General features: G+C 42.4%; 1 protein-coding gene and 1 long non-coding RNA gene across 11 annotated transcripts in view; one reads left to right on the forward strand and one right to left on the reverse strand.

Annotated features, from left to right (window-relative positions):
- The window catches only part of ANKS1B (ankyrin repeat and sterile alpha motif domain containing 1B), a 950,573-nt gene that overhangs the window by 904,650 nt on the left and 26,374 nt on the right, over positions 1–19,549 (forward strand). For all 10 annotated transcript variants that reach the window (XM_045553160.1, XM_045553161.1, XM_045553163.1 and 7 more), the window contains 3 exons: positions 6,756–6,767; positions 7,660–7,746; positions 15,290–15,427. In XM_045553160.1, coding sequence (XP_045409116.1) covers positions 6,756–6,767; positions 7,660–7,746; positions 15,290–15,427 — 237 coding nt within the window. The remainder of the gene's footprint in view (positions 1–6,755; positions 6,768–7,659; positions 7,747–15,289; positions 15,428–19,549) is intronic.
- Positions 7,268–13,641, reverse strand: LOC123639406. Its single transcript, XR_006735717.1, has 4 exons — positions 13,570–13,641; positions 13,169–13,488; positions 10,053–10,252; positions 7,268–7,487 (listed from the first exon to the last, which is right to left on the reverse strand). It is a non-coding gene; the product is annotated as an uncharacterized LOC123639406 (long non-coding RNA).

Raw genomic sequence — 19,549 nt, forward strand, 5'->3', positions numbered from 1 at the left:
TGGGTCCCTTCATAAACTAGGATGACCACACACACATCAGAAAAACCCTCAGGTTGCACTTACAAGTGATAGATTCAAACATTCAATGTTTTTTTTAAAAGCACTTTAACAATTGGCTTTCTTACCTAAAATAAAAAAAAAAATTTAAACTTTATTTTGTTTCTTATTATAAAAGGAATACACATTTATTGTTACCTACTTTTAAAATAGATATACAGAAAAGGGAAATAAAAACAACTGTAATTTTACCACCCAGAAGTGCTAAATACCACCCTGTTACCATCTTGCTCTTGCATAATCCTCTGGACCCAATGATTTATGCATTCGTAGGCATTACTTTTCTGCTAAGAAAGGGAAATACTCCATAGTTGCTGTTTCATAATCTATTTTAAGCACAGTAATAAATTTTGAAACATTTTGTTCCAATAAATATTCATCTCCACTATTATATGTGGTAGTTGATTACAATATTCCTATCAACAGTTTAACCAAATTTATTTAACCAATTTCCCTTGTTGGTCATTAGGCCATGTCCAATTTTTTTCAAATTTTAACCAATGTGATGGGTCACACCATTTACCTAAATCTTTTGCAATTGGTTTTATTATTTCCTTAGAATGAGCCACTAAATGGGGAATGGCTGGGTCAAAGGGCATATACACTGTGAAACTTTGGACACTTATTGCCAAGTTGCCTTCCAGAAAACTAGTTTCATTGGCACTCCCAGAAGCAGTCCATGAGCATATTTTGATGTTTGCTTGTCTCACCTCTCAGAGGCATGTGCTTAATATCTGGGGTGTGCTACTAGTTGAGGGAGAACTGGGGAACTTTTATGAGAAACCCTACATCTCCAGCATGACGCCTGATCTTATCAACTCTATCTTATCAACACCTATTCTAGATGTAACTCTCCAATCTGTCTTTATGACCTGAACTTTTTATTTTATGTGAAGAATGTTTTATACTTTCACAGTCCCTAAGAAACCAGGGAAGAATTAAATAATTCTCAGTAATTGTTCTCAAGACCAAGAGCTAGCAAAATGCTAACTAAGGATTTTTGGAAATCACTTGTCAGGCAGAGAAGAGTGTGTTTTGATAAACTAGCTTCTTTCTGAATTAATGTAGGATGCAGTACAACCGAGTTTACATGCATAGCAACAGAGAACGGTTCTGACAGCGACTTTCAATCAAACTGATCGACCACATTTTTAGAACAGCAGTTCTCAAAGTGTGGCCCCCAGACATGCAGCATCAGCAGCATATAGAAGCAGAGGGCACCGCTCTGCGCTGTGGCTGACTCCAGCCCGAGTGAGTGAGTTACCGGCGGTGTGCTTTGAATGGCCACCTGCCCACTGTCTGTCCTTGTCGGAGGGTTGGAGTTAGGTTCCATATTCCCTTAGCTTTGGTACCAGAGCTCCTATGACCAGAAAAGCCCTTGAGAGGTCATTTAGCTTCATTTCCCAGCCAAAGGAGACTTGCTCCTAAGTCATCAATGACAGATGAGAACCCAAACTATTTTTAAAGATGTCCAGAGGGAGACACTTCCCAGCTACCCCGAGTAATCATTCTGCCCTCTCAAGAAGCCCTTCCTTCCTAATGCTTGCAATTTGAGCCAGTTTGCTGGTGCGGAAATGAAGAGCTAACCCTTGTCTCCTTGAAGCTGAAAGTTCACAGGCTCTTTGAAGTTTTGTCCCCCCATCCCCTTGGACTCTCTTCGTGACCCTCTAATCACATCCGTGGTTCTCCTCCAAGCTTTCCAAGGCCTCCGTGCTGGCTGTGGGCACCAGGGCTCTCTGAAAAGTTGGCTGGGTTCTCAGGGTGTTGAGAGGCTGTCACTGCGGTTCATCTTTATAACACCAGCTTCGTGCGTGTATTATTGTACATTAATTCATTGGCTTGTTCCTTTAACAATCATAGATTTCAGCAGCCATGATTCATGGTCTGCTTTTTCTCTCTTATAATCCCTGCAACCTAGCTAGTTTCCCTGCATACAAAATCACCACAATAATGCTTGCTTTGTGTATTTTTTAATCATTGGAAAGTCACTTACGGCTACCAAACATAATTGCTTGATCCTATTTTAATTTACTTACCAAAATGGAATATAATAATTAAGCTTTGAAACTAAGGAAAATATTATATGGCAAAATTAATAGTTATGACTCAGTACTGAGTATCTAACTAGAAAGCATTCTCAGGGTAGCCGTGTGTAGGTTAAAAATGTAAGTCAGTGGCAGTAGACCATCTGGAAATCCCTTCCCCAGCCTGGGCTTCAGGCACCCTGGAAATGATCAGGGGACTGTGAGAATGATGGGCTGGTGACATTCTCCCCACGGACCGCCTGCCTCACTCTCTTCCCTGTCGCTGTTGACGGGGCACGAATGATTCTTATGAGGAACATAAACTTCACTCCAGATGCAAACTAACATCACATCTCACAACCGAAGTGTGCCCTGTCGTAAACCTCTCTGCTCTGTCACGCTCAGGGAGGCCATGCTCGTAGATCAGAGAGTCCTGCACTCTGAAAAGGCTATTTGCATGCTGTTCATTCTGCAGTCAGCAGTGAGGAACCGCTTGTTCTCAGGATGTGCTTTTAAGGCCATAATAAACACCAATGGTGATTTCTGACCTGATACCAAGCAGTTTACAGTTAATAACTAAAAAGGGGAAGAGACAAGATGATTACTTGTTTTTCTTGGTGACTTTTAAAATCCCTCCTTTATAAAAATGTTCTAAAAGCATTCAGTGACTTTACTTATTAAGAACAATGTTTCATCCAAGTCACAGCACCAATAAAAAGAAAAGAACGATATTTCAGGTGGCCACCTCCAGATATGAAATTGTGATCCCTGGACTGTTTAATGGCTATAGACAACATAAGCCCAAAGTGCTAAATGTAAGGCTGCCTTAGAATTTAAGATTAAAAACTTGCATTTTATTTTAGGTTTCCAAAACGTAACATCTCTATACAACTAAATATTGTTTCTCGGAATAATAAAGGAATAATCTTTATTTGGAAAATTGTGGACGAAATACAGTTGAATATCACTACAATGCTTTGTGCAGGAGAGCAAGATGCTGTAAAGGTTAAGTGCATTTGGGGCATTACCCACGAGTATTCAGTTGCTTAGGCACTCAGAGGTCTCTCTTACAAAGTAGTCTCTTCTGTAAAGGCAGCATGAAGGGGAGGAAATTTGAGGACTCTGAGAAACCTCAGAAATTCCACAAAGAGCATTATGGCCTAGGGAAAAGCAACTAGAAACAAAAGCAAACCATAACATAAGGTTTACCCTGAGCATTTTGCTGGGGAAATGGGCCTGAAGAAGAGAATTCTGTTTATACAAATAAATAAGGCTTGAATTTTTAATGTAAGCAGATGGGAGTATGCATTACACAGACACCCAGCAAAGCTTGCAGGTAGGTCACAGAAACCAGTGTTGCCCGAGAGTGCGTGCTTTGAAACTCGAGCAGGGATGCTCAGAGTAGGTGCCTTCGTCCCTGGGAAGGAGAAAACCATGGTAGTTACAACACTGGAGAGAAAATAGGGAAGGTGGGACCCCGCCTATGATTGGACTGAAGCCCTGTGCTCATATTTCGCTATCTGCAAAGCCTTCGTGAAATGAAGTGGGTACTTTCTAGATTTCTTGCCCCCCCAGTTAGACTCCCTGAAGACTCGGTATATTTGCCTTCCTTCTATGCATTTTCATTTTTCATTAAAATTATGTATGAAAAGACCTCTTTGAAAGCTCTGTCAAAGTACACCGTCAGAAAATCCCCTGACAAGAGGTTAGATTCTTACCTCTTGCAGAGTATAAATGCTTTAAAGGAGGAACTTCACCTTGAAGACCTCCCAGCCTCCCTTTTGAACTCCGAGGCTGGCCAGGACCCATCATCTTCTTGTCAAAGGACTGAGTGGGGACAGGAGAGCAGTTTGGGCTCCAGATTGAGACGCGTCCCCATCGCCCCCCAACATTGCCATTCCCAGAGGCCTGCGCACAGCCTGCGTCCTTGGCACCCCAGCACTGCCTTGAGTTAGGAGAGCAGGGATTCTTGGGACCCACGAAAGAAGTGACCATCCTTTATCTTTTCTTTGTTCGGCGTGGCTGAGCATCCGATGTGGAATGTTTGTGCCCTGGCAGGAATCACCCCCGATGCCTTCGTGTCAGCCTGACAGCTTGTGCCCGGACCTGCCCACTGCCCCAGCTCCCTTTCCCCGGTGTTCTTTGCACAACTCACTGTGTTCTTTTCCTTTTCTGCCACCATTCTCCTGAAGGTCCTCTTAATAAAATCAGCAATAAATTTTTCTTGTTGCTAAAGCCAGGGATTTCACCTAGTAAACTCAATACAAGTAGCAGCTCTTGTGTGTGCCAGCCACTGGGGTAGGCACAGTGAGTTAGACATGTGTAGTCCTCATGGCATCCGGCACCGTCCTGCCCTCTGAGCCATCTCCTCCTTGACTTCTGTGATGCCATGCTGTGGGCGTCTTCCAGCTCCATTTCTGGTTCCTTTGTTGGCACTGTTTCCACCCCACCCCTTAAGAGTTCCTCTTTCTCTCAGACAGGGTCCTCAACCCTCCTCTTGTTCACCATCTGAGCCACCTCGTCTGCTCCCATTTCCTCAGCCACCCCTCTAGGTGGATAGATTTCCAGATCTGATTCTCATTTCTAATTTCCTACTGGATATTTCCACCTGCTTATCAAACTGAGCACATGCAAAAGCATTTCCGTTATGTCTTTGCAAAAACATGTTCGCCTCCAGTATTCCTGATCTTAGTTAATGGCTTCTTCATCGATGACATCCACCTTCCATCACCCATTCATCTTCCACAGCAGGTCGGTCAATAGATCCTTCCTCATCGGCATTGTGGCTCCTCCTGTTCCCTGATGCCTCCACTTCAGCTCAGGTGCTCAGGTCTCACCTTTGCATTTGCACGACAGCTTTCTGCCTGCCTGCATCCAGCCCCTGGCTGTTCCAGTCCATCCCCCATACAGCCACTGGAACTATCTTTCTGCAACACGGATTTGATTGTGTGACCCCTACCTAAAAGCATCAGAAGATGTGTCCTAACCTGGCAGAGTAAGTTACCATCTTCTAAACCTACTGAACCACCCTCATCTCCCACCAGTTACCCAAACCCACCATGTTACTTCTCATTTTTAGGCCTACATGTGTATGTATTGGTTCTGTTGCTAAAACAGCTTCTTTTGTCCTCTTTTGCCACCTGAAAGATTTACATTCATCCTTCAAGAGCCAGCTCCGTCACCCCTAGCAGGCGGTCAATGTGTGTTGAATGAATGAATGAAGACGTGCCCCACTCTGTCATGTACAGTGAGACTCTCCCTGTCGACTATTCTGGAGGCATTCAGTTCATCTCCCTCTTGTTCCATTTGTCAACATTGTATGGTAGCTCGTTCCTCGTATGGGCCAGGCCACTAGCGGCCATGGGTGGCTCATTGCCGCCTCTTCCCCTCCTGCTGCCCTGACCAGCCGACATCATTCCTAGCCTGGCCCTCTTTCCCACTGAGCTCAGACACAGGCTCAGAATCTTTCTTAGCACTTCAGGCAGCCACTTTCAACAGACTGGCGTTTGCACACAATTTGAGGTGTGTTTGACATCCCTTGAACTAGACTCTGAGCTTTTCCAGTGGCAAGTACAGTGGGCCGCCTAAAATAAATTTGTTCAGTTCAATTGCTGAACAAATGACAAATGGATTTTTTAATACTAAATAAAATGTTGGTGTTTTCATTTGAATGTTAGCTACATACTGTTTCACAGTACAGATAGATCTGTCCAGGAGAAGGTATTCATGGCAAGAGATAAGAACGGTACTTTATTGAAATCCATTGTGATGCTTTACAAAGAATTCTTCACACACACATTCAGTTGACCAAATGATTTCCTGGCTGCCCCAGCCCTCTCTCTTTGCAGAATTCAGCCACTGCTTTGCCTGCAAATTAACATACTGCATATGATTTCTTCTAACCTTGCCTTTCATTAGCTTTGTACATTTTTTAAAAAGTAGTTGGTAAAAAGCATTAAAAAGATAAAAGTTTCTAACCTCATATTCCATTTTCATAATATCTCTTTTTGGCAATCACAAAAGAACACTGACCAGTCTGGGTAATTTTAAAACTAGTTAGAAAGCACCTTGAGAGAGCTGCTTTTTTATATACTATATGAAATAATAACACTCTTCGTAATCCATTTTCTTTATCTTTGAAAAGGTACAGTAACTCTAGAAAAGATATTGTGTCAAAACAATTAAGAAAATGTGAAACACCCTTTCCGTAGCTCAAGCCAAAGATACAATCTAAGTCTCATTAGTGAGTTTAATGAGTTTCACTCATGCTGTCCAATTAAAAACCTTCTTTAGTCCTGGTCACATTTCAGAATTTAAAAAAGGAAAACTGGGTAATATAAATGAAGAAATCAAGAAAGTTCATATTTCTGGCTGATAGGACAGCCAGTTGTCGAAAGCTCAAAGTGAAAGGTTCTTGTGTGTCAGTCCTAACAATGATGAGACAACAGAGAAAGAAAAAGAGACAGGGTGTGTGAAAGCCTGCAGCACTTTCTAAAATAACAGTTGCGCCGCATCTACAGATATCTGTGAACCTAGTCTCCTTTTATGGCATCCTTTACTTTTTAATGAATTTATGCTGTTGGTGAATTATTGAAATGGTTTCCTCTCTCTCACCTTTTATGTGTTTTCTCTCCTATTATGTTCCCACCTGTCTTACCTGGAAAAATCCATCAGGCTAACTGTCAGGTAGGTTCTTCTTGATGTTTAATGTGATTATTAGGAGTATACATAGAGGGAAATGAAGTACACAGACTGTGGATGACTGGTAATGAATGATAAAACTAAACAGAAAGGGCACATACTAAATTATGGAGAAACTTTTTGCAGATGCATAAAACTGTATGAACTGCAAACACTAAGCACACTAAGCCAGTGTGATCATCTATCATAAGAACTCCGCCTAAGGGGATATAGCAGCTCTAAATGATAAAGTAGGTTACCTGGCTTGTCCAGCATTTTGCTGTGGCTCAGAATACAGACTGCTCCTGGAGGGCTTAATTGTTATAGAGTAGTATTATATCCTGTGTGGTCACAAGTGATTCTGCTGTAAATATAATATCAGCTTTTATGGATTTGGCTGGGTTCAAGAATGATTCACAGTGATGTATTTTTTATCCCTATTTTAAGTACATATCCAAGCATCCCCTGTGCCTTGAAGAATGAGGGTGACTAGGAAAGAAGGGGCATATATTTTATTAATGCTGAATACATACTTGGAGTTAAACCTCACATGGTTTAACTCTTGTGAAAGGAAGGTCGCTTGAAATCGCAGTAGGAGACAGAGCTCTTCATTCTCCCTTTGGTGTCAGGGAAGACGAGTACTCCTTCATCCACAGGAAGCAGCAGAACAAGGTCTTTTTAGATCTTCCAGTTCAAGACAGATAACTTTATAAGCCCAAAGTATAGCTAAGCCCAAGAGAAGGGAGAAACATTTAAATTAGAGTGTGTGTGGTATGTATTTGATGTGTGTGTGTTGTTTTTAATTTGAGCTCATTTTTATCTTTCAAGAGGAAAAATTATGTGCTTCAGTTGCCATGCAACACAAACTGCTCTAACAGCTTTCTAATTTTAATTTCAGAAGTCTACAGAGCAAATGAAGAAGGTCCCTACTATTATTCTTTCTGTCTCATATAAAGGAGTCAAATTTATTGATGCAACAAATAAGGTAGGTACCACACCTCTCTTTGGTTTAGACACCAGATACAATCCTGAGTATGTGATCTAAAGTCCTTGGCCTGCCATCATGCCCAGCATTCACCATTTAATCACTCCTAATCCTCCACTTCCATATGTATTTCCTACACATACCTGTAGATACACACACACACACACACACATATACATACAGAAAGGGACCTTATGGGATTGGAGGGCTTGATCTGAAATTCCCATAAATATTTTGCTTCCGCTTTTTCATGGTGCCTTCTCTAATAGGCCATGGCCACTTACTATCTGGCATGTCCCTTTGGATCTAGATAACATTGAAACAGAAAAAGAAAATCACTTGTGGATTGAAAAGTCAACAACGTCATCACTCCTCCATCAGAGGAAATGTTAGTAGATGAAAGGCTAGAACATTTGTCTTTCCATTTCTCTAGAGATACAAATGTGTCCTTCCTTTTGGTACTCATAATGAATACCTGACACAAGGAGCACATTCTCTCAGTTTTTTAATTCTATAACTGCATTTAATTCCCAACGACTGAGATGGAAGAGAGAGTTTCACCTCTCTCTTCTTAAGAGACACAATAGAAAAGAAGCCCAAGCCATGCGGTGACTTTGCTGTGACTTTGTCCTCACAGTGGGAACAGTGTGTGGGCTCTGATGTTAAGTGTGGACAGCTGGGTTGCATTTCACTTAAAAACTGTCCTGGAGTTCCTTTCTTGGCAAAGACAAGAGAGTCCCTGTGCTGAACTAGAAAACTTGGGTGTGACTTCTGGCCCTCTCCATAAACTCAGAGCTGACTGGCTCCTCCTCACAAAATCCCAAATGTCCATATTTTGATTCTGCATCCTTTCCACCAATAAAGTACAGAAAAAGGAGAAATGAGGGCATCACCATTGGTGAATTCTGGTTTTTTTCTGGAGTGCTCACCCAGACCTCCCACCTGGCCTGACTCCATTTTGGAGAAAGGGAACAGAAAGGCATGAAACAGGTGAACTTAAGCTATAGTAAGTTAGAGTCAAGACAACCGGATTTAGATACCAGAGGAGAGTCCCACGAGCAATGACTCTTTGGTGTCTGTAATAAACCCAAGCATCTGAATCAACCAATTAGAAGTTTTCCTGATTGGTTTACTACAGCAAAGGGGTTGTTTCATCAGGAGTCAGATAAGCAGTTCCCCAAGTCTACTTAGGAAAACAACCTCCCAGCTTTAGAAAAAATTCTGAAACCCAGGTGGAAAGCGTATAACCCAGCATCATCACTTTGGCTGACAATATCCAAAGCATCCTCTGAGTCAGATGCCTGACATGTGATGATTTCAACTGTGCAATATGTTGTTGACAGTTGTTGTCAGATTACAACTGTGGAGACTCAAATAAGAACAATCCCACTTGTTTTGCTTTTTTATTTCTTGGAAGCAACTTTAATTCCTGGTCCATAAAATTACTTTAGCTTTATCGTCAGTTGGTTTTAAAAGTTCTAAAACATTGTGGAACTCTCGCTGCAGATACCATTCCTATCTGCTGTATCTAAATAATTTTAAGATGTTACCAGAGGATGAGAAGGGTAGCGGATAGGTGGGGATAAAGTGGAGATGGTTAATGGGTGCAAAAATAAGTTAGATAGTTAGAAGGAACAACATCTGATAGCACAACAAAGTGACTGTAACCAACAATAAGTTAGAGTATACTTTAAAATATTAATAATTAAAAGAGTGTTATTGGAATGTTCCCAGCACAAAGAAATGCTAAATGCCTGAGATGATGGATGCCCCAATTACCCTGATTTGATTAATTCACATTGTATGCCTGTATCAAAACATCACATGCACCCTATAAAGATATAGAAATATTATGTACCCATAATAATTTTAAAAGGCTTTAAAAAATTTTTAAAAAAGAATCCAAGTTCTTCTGTTTTGGAAAAAATAAATAAATAAATTTCAAGAAAGGCTTTAGCACTTGGATTTTTTTTTTCCTAACCTGGAGCAACTGTCTCTACCCCATTTGCACTTGAAAAACTTGAATAGCGATATATTTTCAGTGGATGAGTTTGACACTCTCTTAGAGGAACAATCTTAGCAGACTTGGATTCTGACAATTTCTAAGCAAGTGGTATTTGCCCCGAGAAGTTCCCGCAGTCTTAAGGCTGTCATTTCCTGATGCCGGTGGTATGCCTAGATGTGTCTGTATTAATAGCATCCTCTCTAAGCCATTCTCCACAATCAGGAATGAGGGAGAGCTCTGTCAGTTCTGTTGCATTTTGCTTATGGACACATCAAGGGATGTAGACGTTGATGCTCCTTACCTCGAGGAGACACTTCTGCTCCAGTCGCTGATAATCAGATGAGTTGTCCATGGACCTCTGCTCACTGATGACTATCTTTTGGAACCATTAGCACAGAAAGATATGCAAGAGGTAATTCTGTGTAAATGAAGGCACTAAATAAAGAAAGCCAGTATATTTTTTAAGTCCTTGTAGCACGGTGCTCTGCATATTTCCAGAATCTAGAGCAAAGGCAAAGTGCCTATGTTAGTGGCAAGTGGAGCCATCCTATCCATGACTGTATCACAGCATATGTCTGGCTTTTTCAGGAACTGGGGACATTAACCTCAAGTGGCTATACAGGGTCCCCATCCCAGTGATCTGCAAGGTAGCTGATCTCCCCCAATATGACAGTAGGTAGGAAAGAGTGGGTGACTCAGGGCAAGAGTCTAGTAGTTGCCGTGTGGGAAGCCAAAGTAGAGAGAGGTTATATTTAGAAGGGTAGAAGAAAGCAATAGTGGAAGGCTACATGGATGGAGTTTGTCCGTGGAAGACTGAGAAACACTCCCACCAGCGGGGGGTGGCGGGGGTTGGGGGGCGGTGGAGGATGGGCTTCAGAAGGCATGGAGTATCCGCAGTTGAAGGATCATCCTCAAGCTGTGGTGCAAAAGGAACCCTGCTCAGATACCTCGATTCTAGCAGTGTCTGCAGTGGCATCTTTGTATGCCATTTTGTCCTAGAGCACAGACCACAGCAGGGAAGCAGCAGCTTGATAAAGGAGCAGACCTCCCCAGCTGGGCAGTGTTGTCTCGATGGGTCACTTTGATCCCAAGTGAAGGACTTGTGAAATGCAAGCATGGGTCCTAGCGGCCACTAAACCTGTAATCAGACACAACTGAAAGGCACACGTTATAGTCTGTATTTGATGTTTCTGTTGTGCTTTATTCTTCAGCAGTGCCCTCCTAACCGTGCATCTCTTTACCCCACGCCGCTCAGATCGAGGGGGGTGTTTAGTCTGCGCTGGGCGGCTGCAGTCCTGAGCGCTGCACTACACAGCCTCTTGGTCAGGGAGAAGGACCCAAACTTGATTTCCTCTCTCCCTAACCTAATCCTTTTTCTGTGACTCCACAGCTACCTTCCAACAATTAGTTTCAAGTACAACAGATAATTAATTATGTGTTAATTACTCTTCCCTTTCTATTAGCCCCCGTTAGACTATGTGAAAGAGGAACCCTCTAGTGAAGCATTTCTTTCCTCTGATTCTAATAAATGTCTTTGCCCAGGTTCATGGGAAAGGGTTAGAGGCCTAGTTTTAAACTCACAAATGTATTGCCTAGCAACTTAGGAAATGAATTGAATCACTGATCCTGATTTAAGAAGGAAGAAACAGAAAGCAATCTTGAATTTATTTTTTGTTTGTTTTGTTTTGTTTTTTTGGTTGTTTTTTTTTTTGTTGTTGTTGTTGTTGTTTTTGAGACAGGGTCTCACTCTGTAGCCCGGGCTAGAGTGCCATGGTGTCAGCCTAGCTCACAGCAACCTCAAACTCCTGGGCTCAAGCAATCCTCGTGCCTCAGCCTCCCGAGTAGCTGGGACTACAGGCATGTGCCACCATGCCCAGCTAATTTTTTCTATATATATTTTTAGTTGTCCAGCTAATTTTTTCTATTTTTTTGTAGAGATGGGGTCTCACTCTTGCTCAGGCTGGTCTCGAACTCCTGAGCTCAAATCATCCACCCGTCTCAGCCTCCCAGAGTGCTAGGATTACAAGCGTGACCACTGCGCCTAGCCTCTATCTTGAATTTAAAATGGAACTTGTAGTGCATTTAGTACCGACGTGTTTTAGGTAAATCACATCAGCTTCCTGTAAATGCATGGCCCAGAGGCAGCTCTAGCAGGGAACTCAGCCCAGAGGACTGCGGCTGTTAGTTATAGGACAGCAGGTATTCCAAGAGGTAACACAGTTCCCATGTCCAGTGCTCCGCTGAGGACCAGGACACATTTGCCTTCTTCTTACTCCCCGTCAGTCTTGCCATCTGGCTACAGTTGGAAAAACACAGGGCCAGGGTTTGTTTTTTGATTTTGTTCGTGTTTTGTTTTGGGGGCCTTTTGGCGGGGGGTGAGGAATGTCAACTGCAAACAAGGCTTAGATTATATTTTAGGCACAAAATAATTTTGAACATTTGCCTAAACAGGTGCCCATTTTTTTTAATAGCATATACTTCTCCTTTAAGAAGCTCAGAGTCAAATTAAGACCACATTAAGCCCTGGTGCTCTTCTCCTCAGCATCGGGTGCCCTATCAGGTGTCCCCAGTTAGCCCTCAGAGGGGACACTGCGGTCCCTCTCGCTCAGGAAAAGCCAGCCTGGGAGAAGGTGCAGGAGAAACGTGCCACCTGTGGAAGCTCAACCCGAAGGAAGCGAAGGAAGCAGGGCAAGAGGCGGATTTCTAGGCAGCGTCACTTCATTATCACACACTCTGCTCAGAGCCACCACGCTAATTAGCTGGACCACACAATTCTGTTCTGCACATGCCAGCCAGACACCTCTTTAGCTGTTTCTCACTGTGACAAAAGTCAACAGACAGACAAAACAAATCTCTCCCTGTTGAACGGTACTAAGTGGCCAAACTCTCTATCCCAAAGAAAAGGCAAGGTGTGCCCCTCTCCAATTCTTGTCTTGAGCTTCTTAAAAGGCTCTGGTCTCCTTAGAACATGCTTAGAGATGGAGGCTGATCAACATACAAGGAGTCCAGTTTTAAACTGAGGTATACCACCTGGACCTCATGAGGGCATTGCCTTTAATTTGTGAAGAAGCCACTAACTTGCACGTGTGACAGGAGTGGGAAGAGTGTATTCCTCCTTGACTTCTTCCCCAGGGAGGAAGCCAACCATCTAGTCTCCGTGCAGTCTACAGCTGTAGAATCCTTGGCCTTGGATTCATCCTACACGTAGAGAACCAGCTTCACTGTTCTGCAAAGGTAGACAATGCCGAGTGATGGCGGCATTTCAACAGTGATCCCAAGTCCTTACTGCGTTCTAGCACCTGCGCTATATCATGAAGCTCTGTTTAAAATTACCTCCCTACGTAGGCTATCAAGACAAATTCGAGAGCATATTTTTAAGTCCCAGTTAGGATGGTAAAACTTATCAGTTATTCTTACCTGAATGTAGGATATTGTTATTAGCCTGCATTCCTCCTAGGTTAGACCATGGGAACAGAGGAACAAAACTTTCTTCAGCAGTGGGGGAGGAGGCTGAGTTTGGAACTTGGAGCATCACAGAGGTCAGGCCTCAATGGGCGCTAGGAGACAGCCCGGGGATCCTGGGAATAGATGAGACGGGCTCCAGAAAATTCGGGGGAAGGTCAGGAAAGACAGAGGAGGAGAACGCTGCAAAGATACACTTTACCTACTTTGCAGTTTTGCCCAGGGCCACGATGCTGCCACGCACCACTGAAAATCCTGGAGTGGCATCCTGTGAACTGGCAAGATTCAGGGAATTCAGTGCAACAGAAATCACAGGGTACTTTTCACAGTAACACTTTCCCCAGAAGTTGACCTACCTTGTGCTGGCAAAGGATCTCAAGAACGCAAAGTGCCAACTTGTTAAAAGTTGGTGCCAGTGCTCTATTTCCTGTGACAGCCCATCCTGGACAGGTGAGACCAAATCCACACAGACTCCCCAGGGTACCGGCAGCCCCCAGTTAAAGTGATGGCCAAGGCTCTTCATTCCTGCTAACATGGCACCTGCAAAGACTCTGTGGATCTTCTCATTTTAACATTCCTTTTAAGATGCTCTCATTCCGAATTTAGTTTTCTACTTGAAGAGGATCGTGACCTTTTATTTTGAAACAGTATCTTGCAACAGAATGTTACTTGTTTATAGGATTCCAATTGCAATTTGAGTTATTTTTGACAGAGCACTGCCGTGTAATGTCAACGTACAGGGCCACAGTGGAGAACGTCTTAATTTCATTTTCTTTTATGTGTTAATTCTGTAATTGCCTCCTAACCACTCAGCTTGGTAGAGTGAGGGACATGAAGTACTTGCTGGGGGTGCTGGCAGGGAAGGACATTTTGTAAGCAGTTTTAGGCATTGATGGCTGTACACAGAACACTATATTGCCAACAGGTTATTTAAGACTGTGCAATTAAAAAGTAATTAGGGTAACCAAAGCACTGAGGGTTTCAGATCTGTGACAACTACAGAAAACATAAATGGGATGTTTATAAGATAAAAAAAAATGATCGCACTATTATGTGATTTTTGTTTCTTTTCAAATACATCTGTGTATCAAAAGAACTTGCTAGCAGGGTTTGCAGCCAAGATGCTCTATGGTTATTTTGTGCTTCAGGACAATGGTACTTAAACCTCTCCTCCCACTGGGGAGGGAAGGCACAAAGAGATGCTAGAGAGGAAAAGATGCAATCTCTCAAAGCAGTAAGAGAGAGGAGGAGATGATGAAGGACATTGCAGTGCATCTCAAAAAGTGCTTTCTGAGCTCTGCGGTCAACCCCAAGTTCAATCCCAGCTCCACCACCTGCCCTGTGTAAAGCACTTGATCTCTGAGTACCAGTTTCCTCGCCTGTAAGATAATGATGGTGACAACAGTGCCATGTCGAAATTATACACAGTAGGTACAGTTAGGAAAGGGTTGTCATATCCACAGGGCCCTGAGTCAAGCAGGGCATCCAAAGCCTGAATATTGCAGGTGTTTCCCTACACCTTGGCCTCCATGGACTCTTTAAGAGAGGGCACCTTGAGGTTTCCGCCTGCCTGCTTCCTTCCCACCTGCCCCTGCTCTGGGGGAGTAAAGGCAGGGCACAAGAACAACAGGCAAGCATGGTGGCGAGGGACTTGGACAGCCTCCTGGGGTCAGAGCTCCCCTCATATGAAGGAAGTGACGGATGATTCTTTCCAGAAAGAATTAGCAGGAGGCAGTCTACAGGTGGACATGGGGAATGGAGAAGCAGTGACATGCTTAGTAATTACTACTTTTTAAAAAAAGTGTCTGCCACCCAGACTGCTTCTGTGCACCGCACCTGGTGAGAACCACTGCTCCAGGATTTGACTATTTTAGGTGGTTTTTAAGTAAATGAAAATATTTCTTCCAGACCTGGCATACATCTGCCTATGAATAGTGCAGTGGGTTGCTTTGAATGTTGCTGGTCTAGAACATTCTACAAAGAAGGAAAGTAACTTCTTCCCAGGTTACTTATCTTAGTTCTGAAATATGCTGGTTTGCAAAGGGAAACAACGGTCATTGATGTCATTTCTTCCAGAACATAATTGCCGAGCATGAAATTCGTAATATATCCTGTGCTGCCCAGGACCCAGAAGACCTCTCAACATTTGCTTATATCACAAAAGATTTGAAGTCCAATCACCACTACTGTCATGTGTTTACTGCCTTCGATGTGGTGAGTACCTACCCTCTCTGAACAGATTAAATATTTCCCAAAATGTGCCTGGATTTGACTGAAAGCCCAACATGTCATTAACATACTAGCTTGGCTTGTCCTGAGTATTCAGGTACACCGAGTGTATTCATTTGCCAGGGCTGCCCTAACAAAATACCATGGACTGCGGGGCTTAAACAACAGAAATTCATTTTCTCACAGTTCTGGAGGCCGGAAGTCCAAGACCAAGGTGACAGCAGGTTTGGTTTCTCCTGAGGCCTGTCTCCCTGGCTTGCAGATGGCCGCCTTCTCGCTGTGTCCTCTCGTGGGCTTTCCTCTGTGTGTGGATGTCTGGGTCCAAATTTCCTCTTCCTACTAGGACACCAGTCATACTGGATTAGGGCCCACCCTACTACCCTCCTTTTAACTTCCCTCTTTAAAGGCGCTGTCTTCAAATACAGTCACATTCGGAGTCAGTTCAACTCATGACACCGAGTATAAAGTATTTTGGCAGATAACGTTTCTGAGATTTTTCAATATTTTCGTTTTTCCATTCACCTTAGAACTCCACCCCTACATAGTATCCCAACTGTAATTACACGTTTACTAACTTCAGTTTTCAGATTTGAGAAATTCCTTTCTTTCTCTGATACCAAAATACAGTAAAGGTCTTCCAGCCTCCTTCTTCCTTCAGGGAGGAGCTGTCAGTTTCTCTAATAATACTGCTGGCTTCTCTAGTAATACTTAGGGCATAATAGGTGTATTTGCCTCATATGGTATTTGCAATTTTTTACATTGAATAGTAATCATATTAGATACCTACAAATAATAATTGGGAACTTCAAGGTTTGTCCCATATGCTCATTCACAAGTTAGTCTTGTAATGACGGCCCTATGGTGTCAGCCACTTACATCTATATTTGTCATTAAGCCAAAAAATAGTTCATATATTACAAACTTGGAAAATTTAAAAAATCTAAGAAAACTACTAATGTTCCTTGATGATAGATATACCCTCAAGGCGGTACAAATTGCTTGAGGATATCTCTGATACAGCACATTAATAATTTATAATCATAAGAATTTGAAAATGTCACTTTAGTTTGATTATTCTGCTCTGCTCACTGGGTTTGAAATATACACATTTAAAGAATCAAGAAGCACATGGAATATATTCTGGAGAGGCCAGCTCTGGTTCAATGTCATGGGTAGAAGACTGCTTAAAGCAATCTTTTCCACTTCTGACAAACACCCAGGGACCGAGGCCAGCCACAATCCAAAATTCACACCTCCTAAGGTGTGTGAGTCAGGCTCACGCTCAGAACATTTGTATCATGCTGCATGTTGCTCACCCCTTTTGGTTTTTGAAGATTGAAACTGGGAAATATAGGCTCATGGGCCTTTTAAAAAATTCTTCCTACTTGGGGAGGCATGAGAAGAACAGTGTGAAAGTAGTTATGTGGTTACCAGTAGAGACTGCAGAGCCAAGCCCTCCAAGTCTGCTCTAAATATCTCTGGATGCGTTTATTTGCACGGGATTAAAGTGTTGATTAGAGCCTGTTTCATTCGGGGTTTACAAGGAAGAGCTGTGTTAGGTTTCTGGTGCCTTAAACATAACTTCCTGTTCTTGTGAAGTTCAATTGTTTCTTTAAACAATCAAATTTCATTTCATCCACGTATATTTTGGTTTCTCTATGGCAGTTGGACTGCTGCCGTAGAAAGAGCAGGCAGACCAAAGTTCATATCCCAAATCAGCTGCCGCCTTACTCCCTGATCTTAGACAAGTTATGGGACTTTTCTGAGTCCCAATTTCCTTATCTGTAAAACAGAGACGAGGGTTTCTACCTCGTAGGTTTTTGCCAGGAGTGAAATGAAAGAACATATGTAGAGTGCCTCAAAAATGACAGGTGTTCAATGTTCGTTCCTTTCCCACCTCCTCCTGCTCCTTGCCTGCTGACATCAGTTGACAGCCTGACGCTTTTTCTGCTAAAAAACATAAGATAGGTTTGTCAGACATGTATTTATCGTCCAAAGTTTTCCTACTGCTGTTGCAAAAGAGTTGAGAAAATGGAGCCCATAAATAAAAATAGAAACAATAGAAAGAAAACATCGACTCCATAGATTTTGCTGCCTCTATACAAAGTTTTCATTGAACATCAACATTAATATTCTGATGCTTTTCAGGATGCATTCCAACCTTTCCTAGGTATTGCAGCATTTCTTCCAATAAAATTGGTTTTTAAGGTAATGTATAATTTGCCTTCCTAAGAGTATTAAAAGCATTTTTCTACATGCAAACTAAAAATGATACCTGTGGACTGTCTGCCCTCATGGGTTTGTCAGCTATATATATGTGACACTGGAATATTGAGGTGAAATGTGGGGGGAAAAATAGTCAACCGTTTAGTTTTATGATGAACATCATGTCCCTGATACACTTGGAAAATGTGTGGAGAATTGCTTCACCTTTTATCTTTTCATCCAGATGCTTGATTTAAGGTAGACGTTTACTAGCTTAGGGTTCTCATATCAGCGCCAAAGGATTTTCATCTTACACAAATCCACCATTTTAATCCTCTCTAGATGAACACAGTTTGTCAAACTTCAAAAATAGTAACAAAGGCCACCAGCCCTGACCTGGGACTTTGAGCAATTTTGACATGCAACAAGCTTTGCTTGCACTAAAGAAAAGCTTCTTTGAGCATGGATTTTGTGTCTTTATATAGGGCAGTTCAATATTCACTCCAGTCTTGAAGCCTTAAAATTCTTTTGATGTGATTGAGTCCCCTGGGCTGCCCCAAATGGCAAAAAAAAAAAAAAGGTAAAGAAGACCTTATAATACCTCAAATACACGTTTAACCTTTTATGTGATGTGCGTGGGTACGTATACATTTTGATTGCAAAGAGATTGTTTCTTTGACCTTATAGACCTTTTATGGGTCACATGTTGTAATGATGCTATCATCACATAGCATGTTTTTATCTGCTGTCATCAAGAAAATTCAGTGATATCTAGGAAGTTTCCAGTTTCTGGACAGATTTGAAATTCAGAGCATTTTCCCTGTGGTCTGGGAAGGGAGGCTGAAAGCCGAAAGCTAGGACGTGAATTTAACATAGTTTATGTACTAGGGGACATTGCCAGGCCTTAATGATGCTCAGATGGGAGGAGGGGTAGAGTATGTGGTGCTTCTCAAGTAGGCCATGGTAGCCTTTTTTTGGAGAGCGAGCACCTCACAGGGGTGGCCTTCTGTAGAACACATTTTGGGAAATGTTACATTTAATGATCTCTAAGCCTGATTCCATTGCTTAGAAACTTTGATAAATTCATCTTGTGATATTTCCAGTTTTAGATGACAGGTAGATGAAAACAAAAAGACTAGAGCCAAATGGAGTTAGGGTTGTCAAGAAAAAAGCCAGTAGGTGCCCACAGGCAGGCACCAAGCCTGCTCTGTATTTTGGAGTCGATGCTCTCGTCCTGAGAGCTGATTTCCATTCGCATCTCTGACTTGCTGGGCCTGGAACACATCTCACCCGCTGTAGAACAGAAGGTCTCCCAAACTCCACCTTCCGGGCGGTGAAAACTTGGGGGAACAGGAGGAGTGAGTAGAAAAGAAGAATGTGCTATCTGACTAGGAGTTGTAAGGGTCAAAAACGGATTCAGCTCTTGTCTTCTCCACTCTTACCCTAAACAAGTCGAGGAAATTCCTCACAGATGGGGCTGCTGGAAGAGAATGAGTATTTTGCTGGCCACCAGATCCCAAGACTGCAGTGATCCTCCTTAGAAGGCCACTAGAGGTTAGAGCTAGCTATAACCAAGGTAATTTGGAAACTAGAATCTTTTATATTTTATTTACTCAGTTATTCTAGGTTTCTCTGTAATAGAGGTGACATAGGTCGATCGGAAAGATTTTGATGCATTTTCTGTGGGAGTACCAGATTTGCTTTAAAAATCTGGGAAGAGCCCCTCACCCAGTAGTTTTAAATGTTGAAAAGGTTTTTGTTGTCTTTTCAATAGCTTAAAAGCCATGACATTGCTGCTAGACCCTTGCTAATTAAAGAACATGTTTGCAGTCTCTGATATTTTTAACGATGCTCACTTTTCTCTTACTTGCAACCCCCTAATTCTGTAATCTTCAGTGTGCA

Source organism: Lemur catta, chromosome 6 (genome assembly GCF_020740605.2).
Source record: "Lemur catta isolate mLemCat1 chromosome 6, mLemCat1.pri, whole genome shotgun sequence".
Lineage (NCBI taxonomy): Eukaryota > Metazoa > Chordata > Mammalia > Primates > Lemuridae > Lemur > Lemur catta.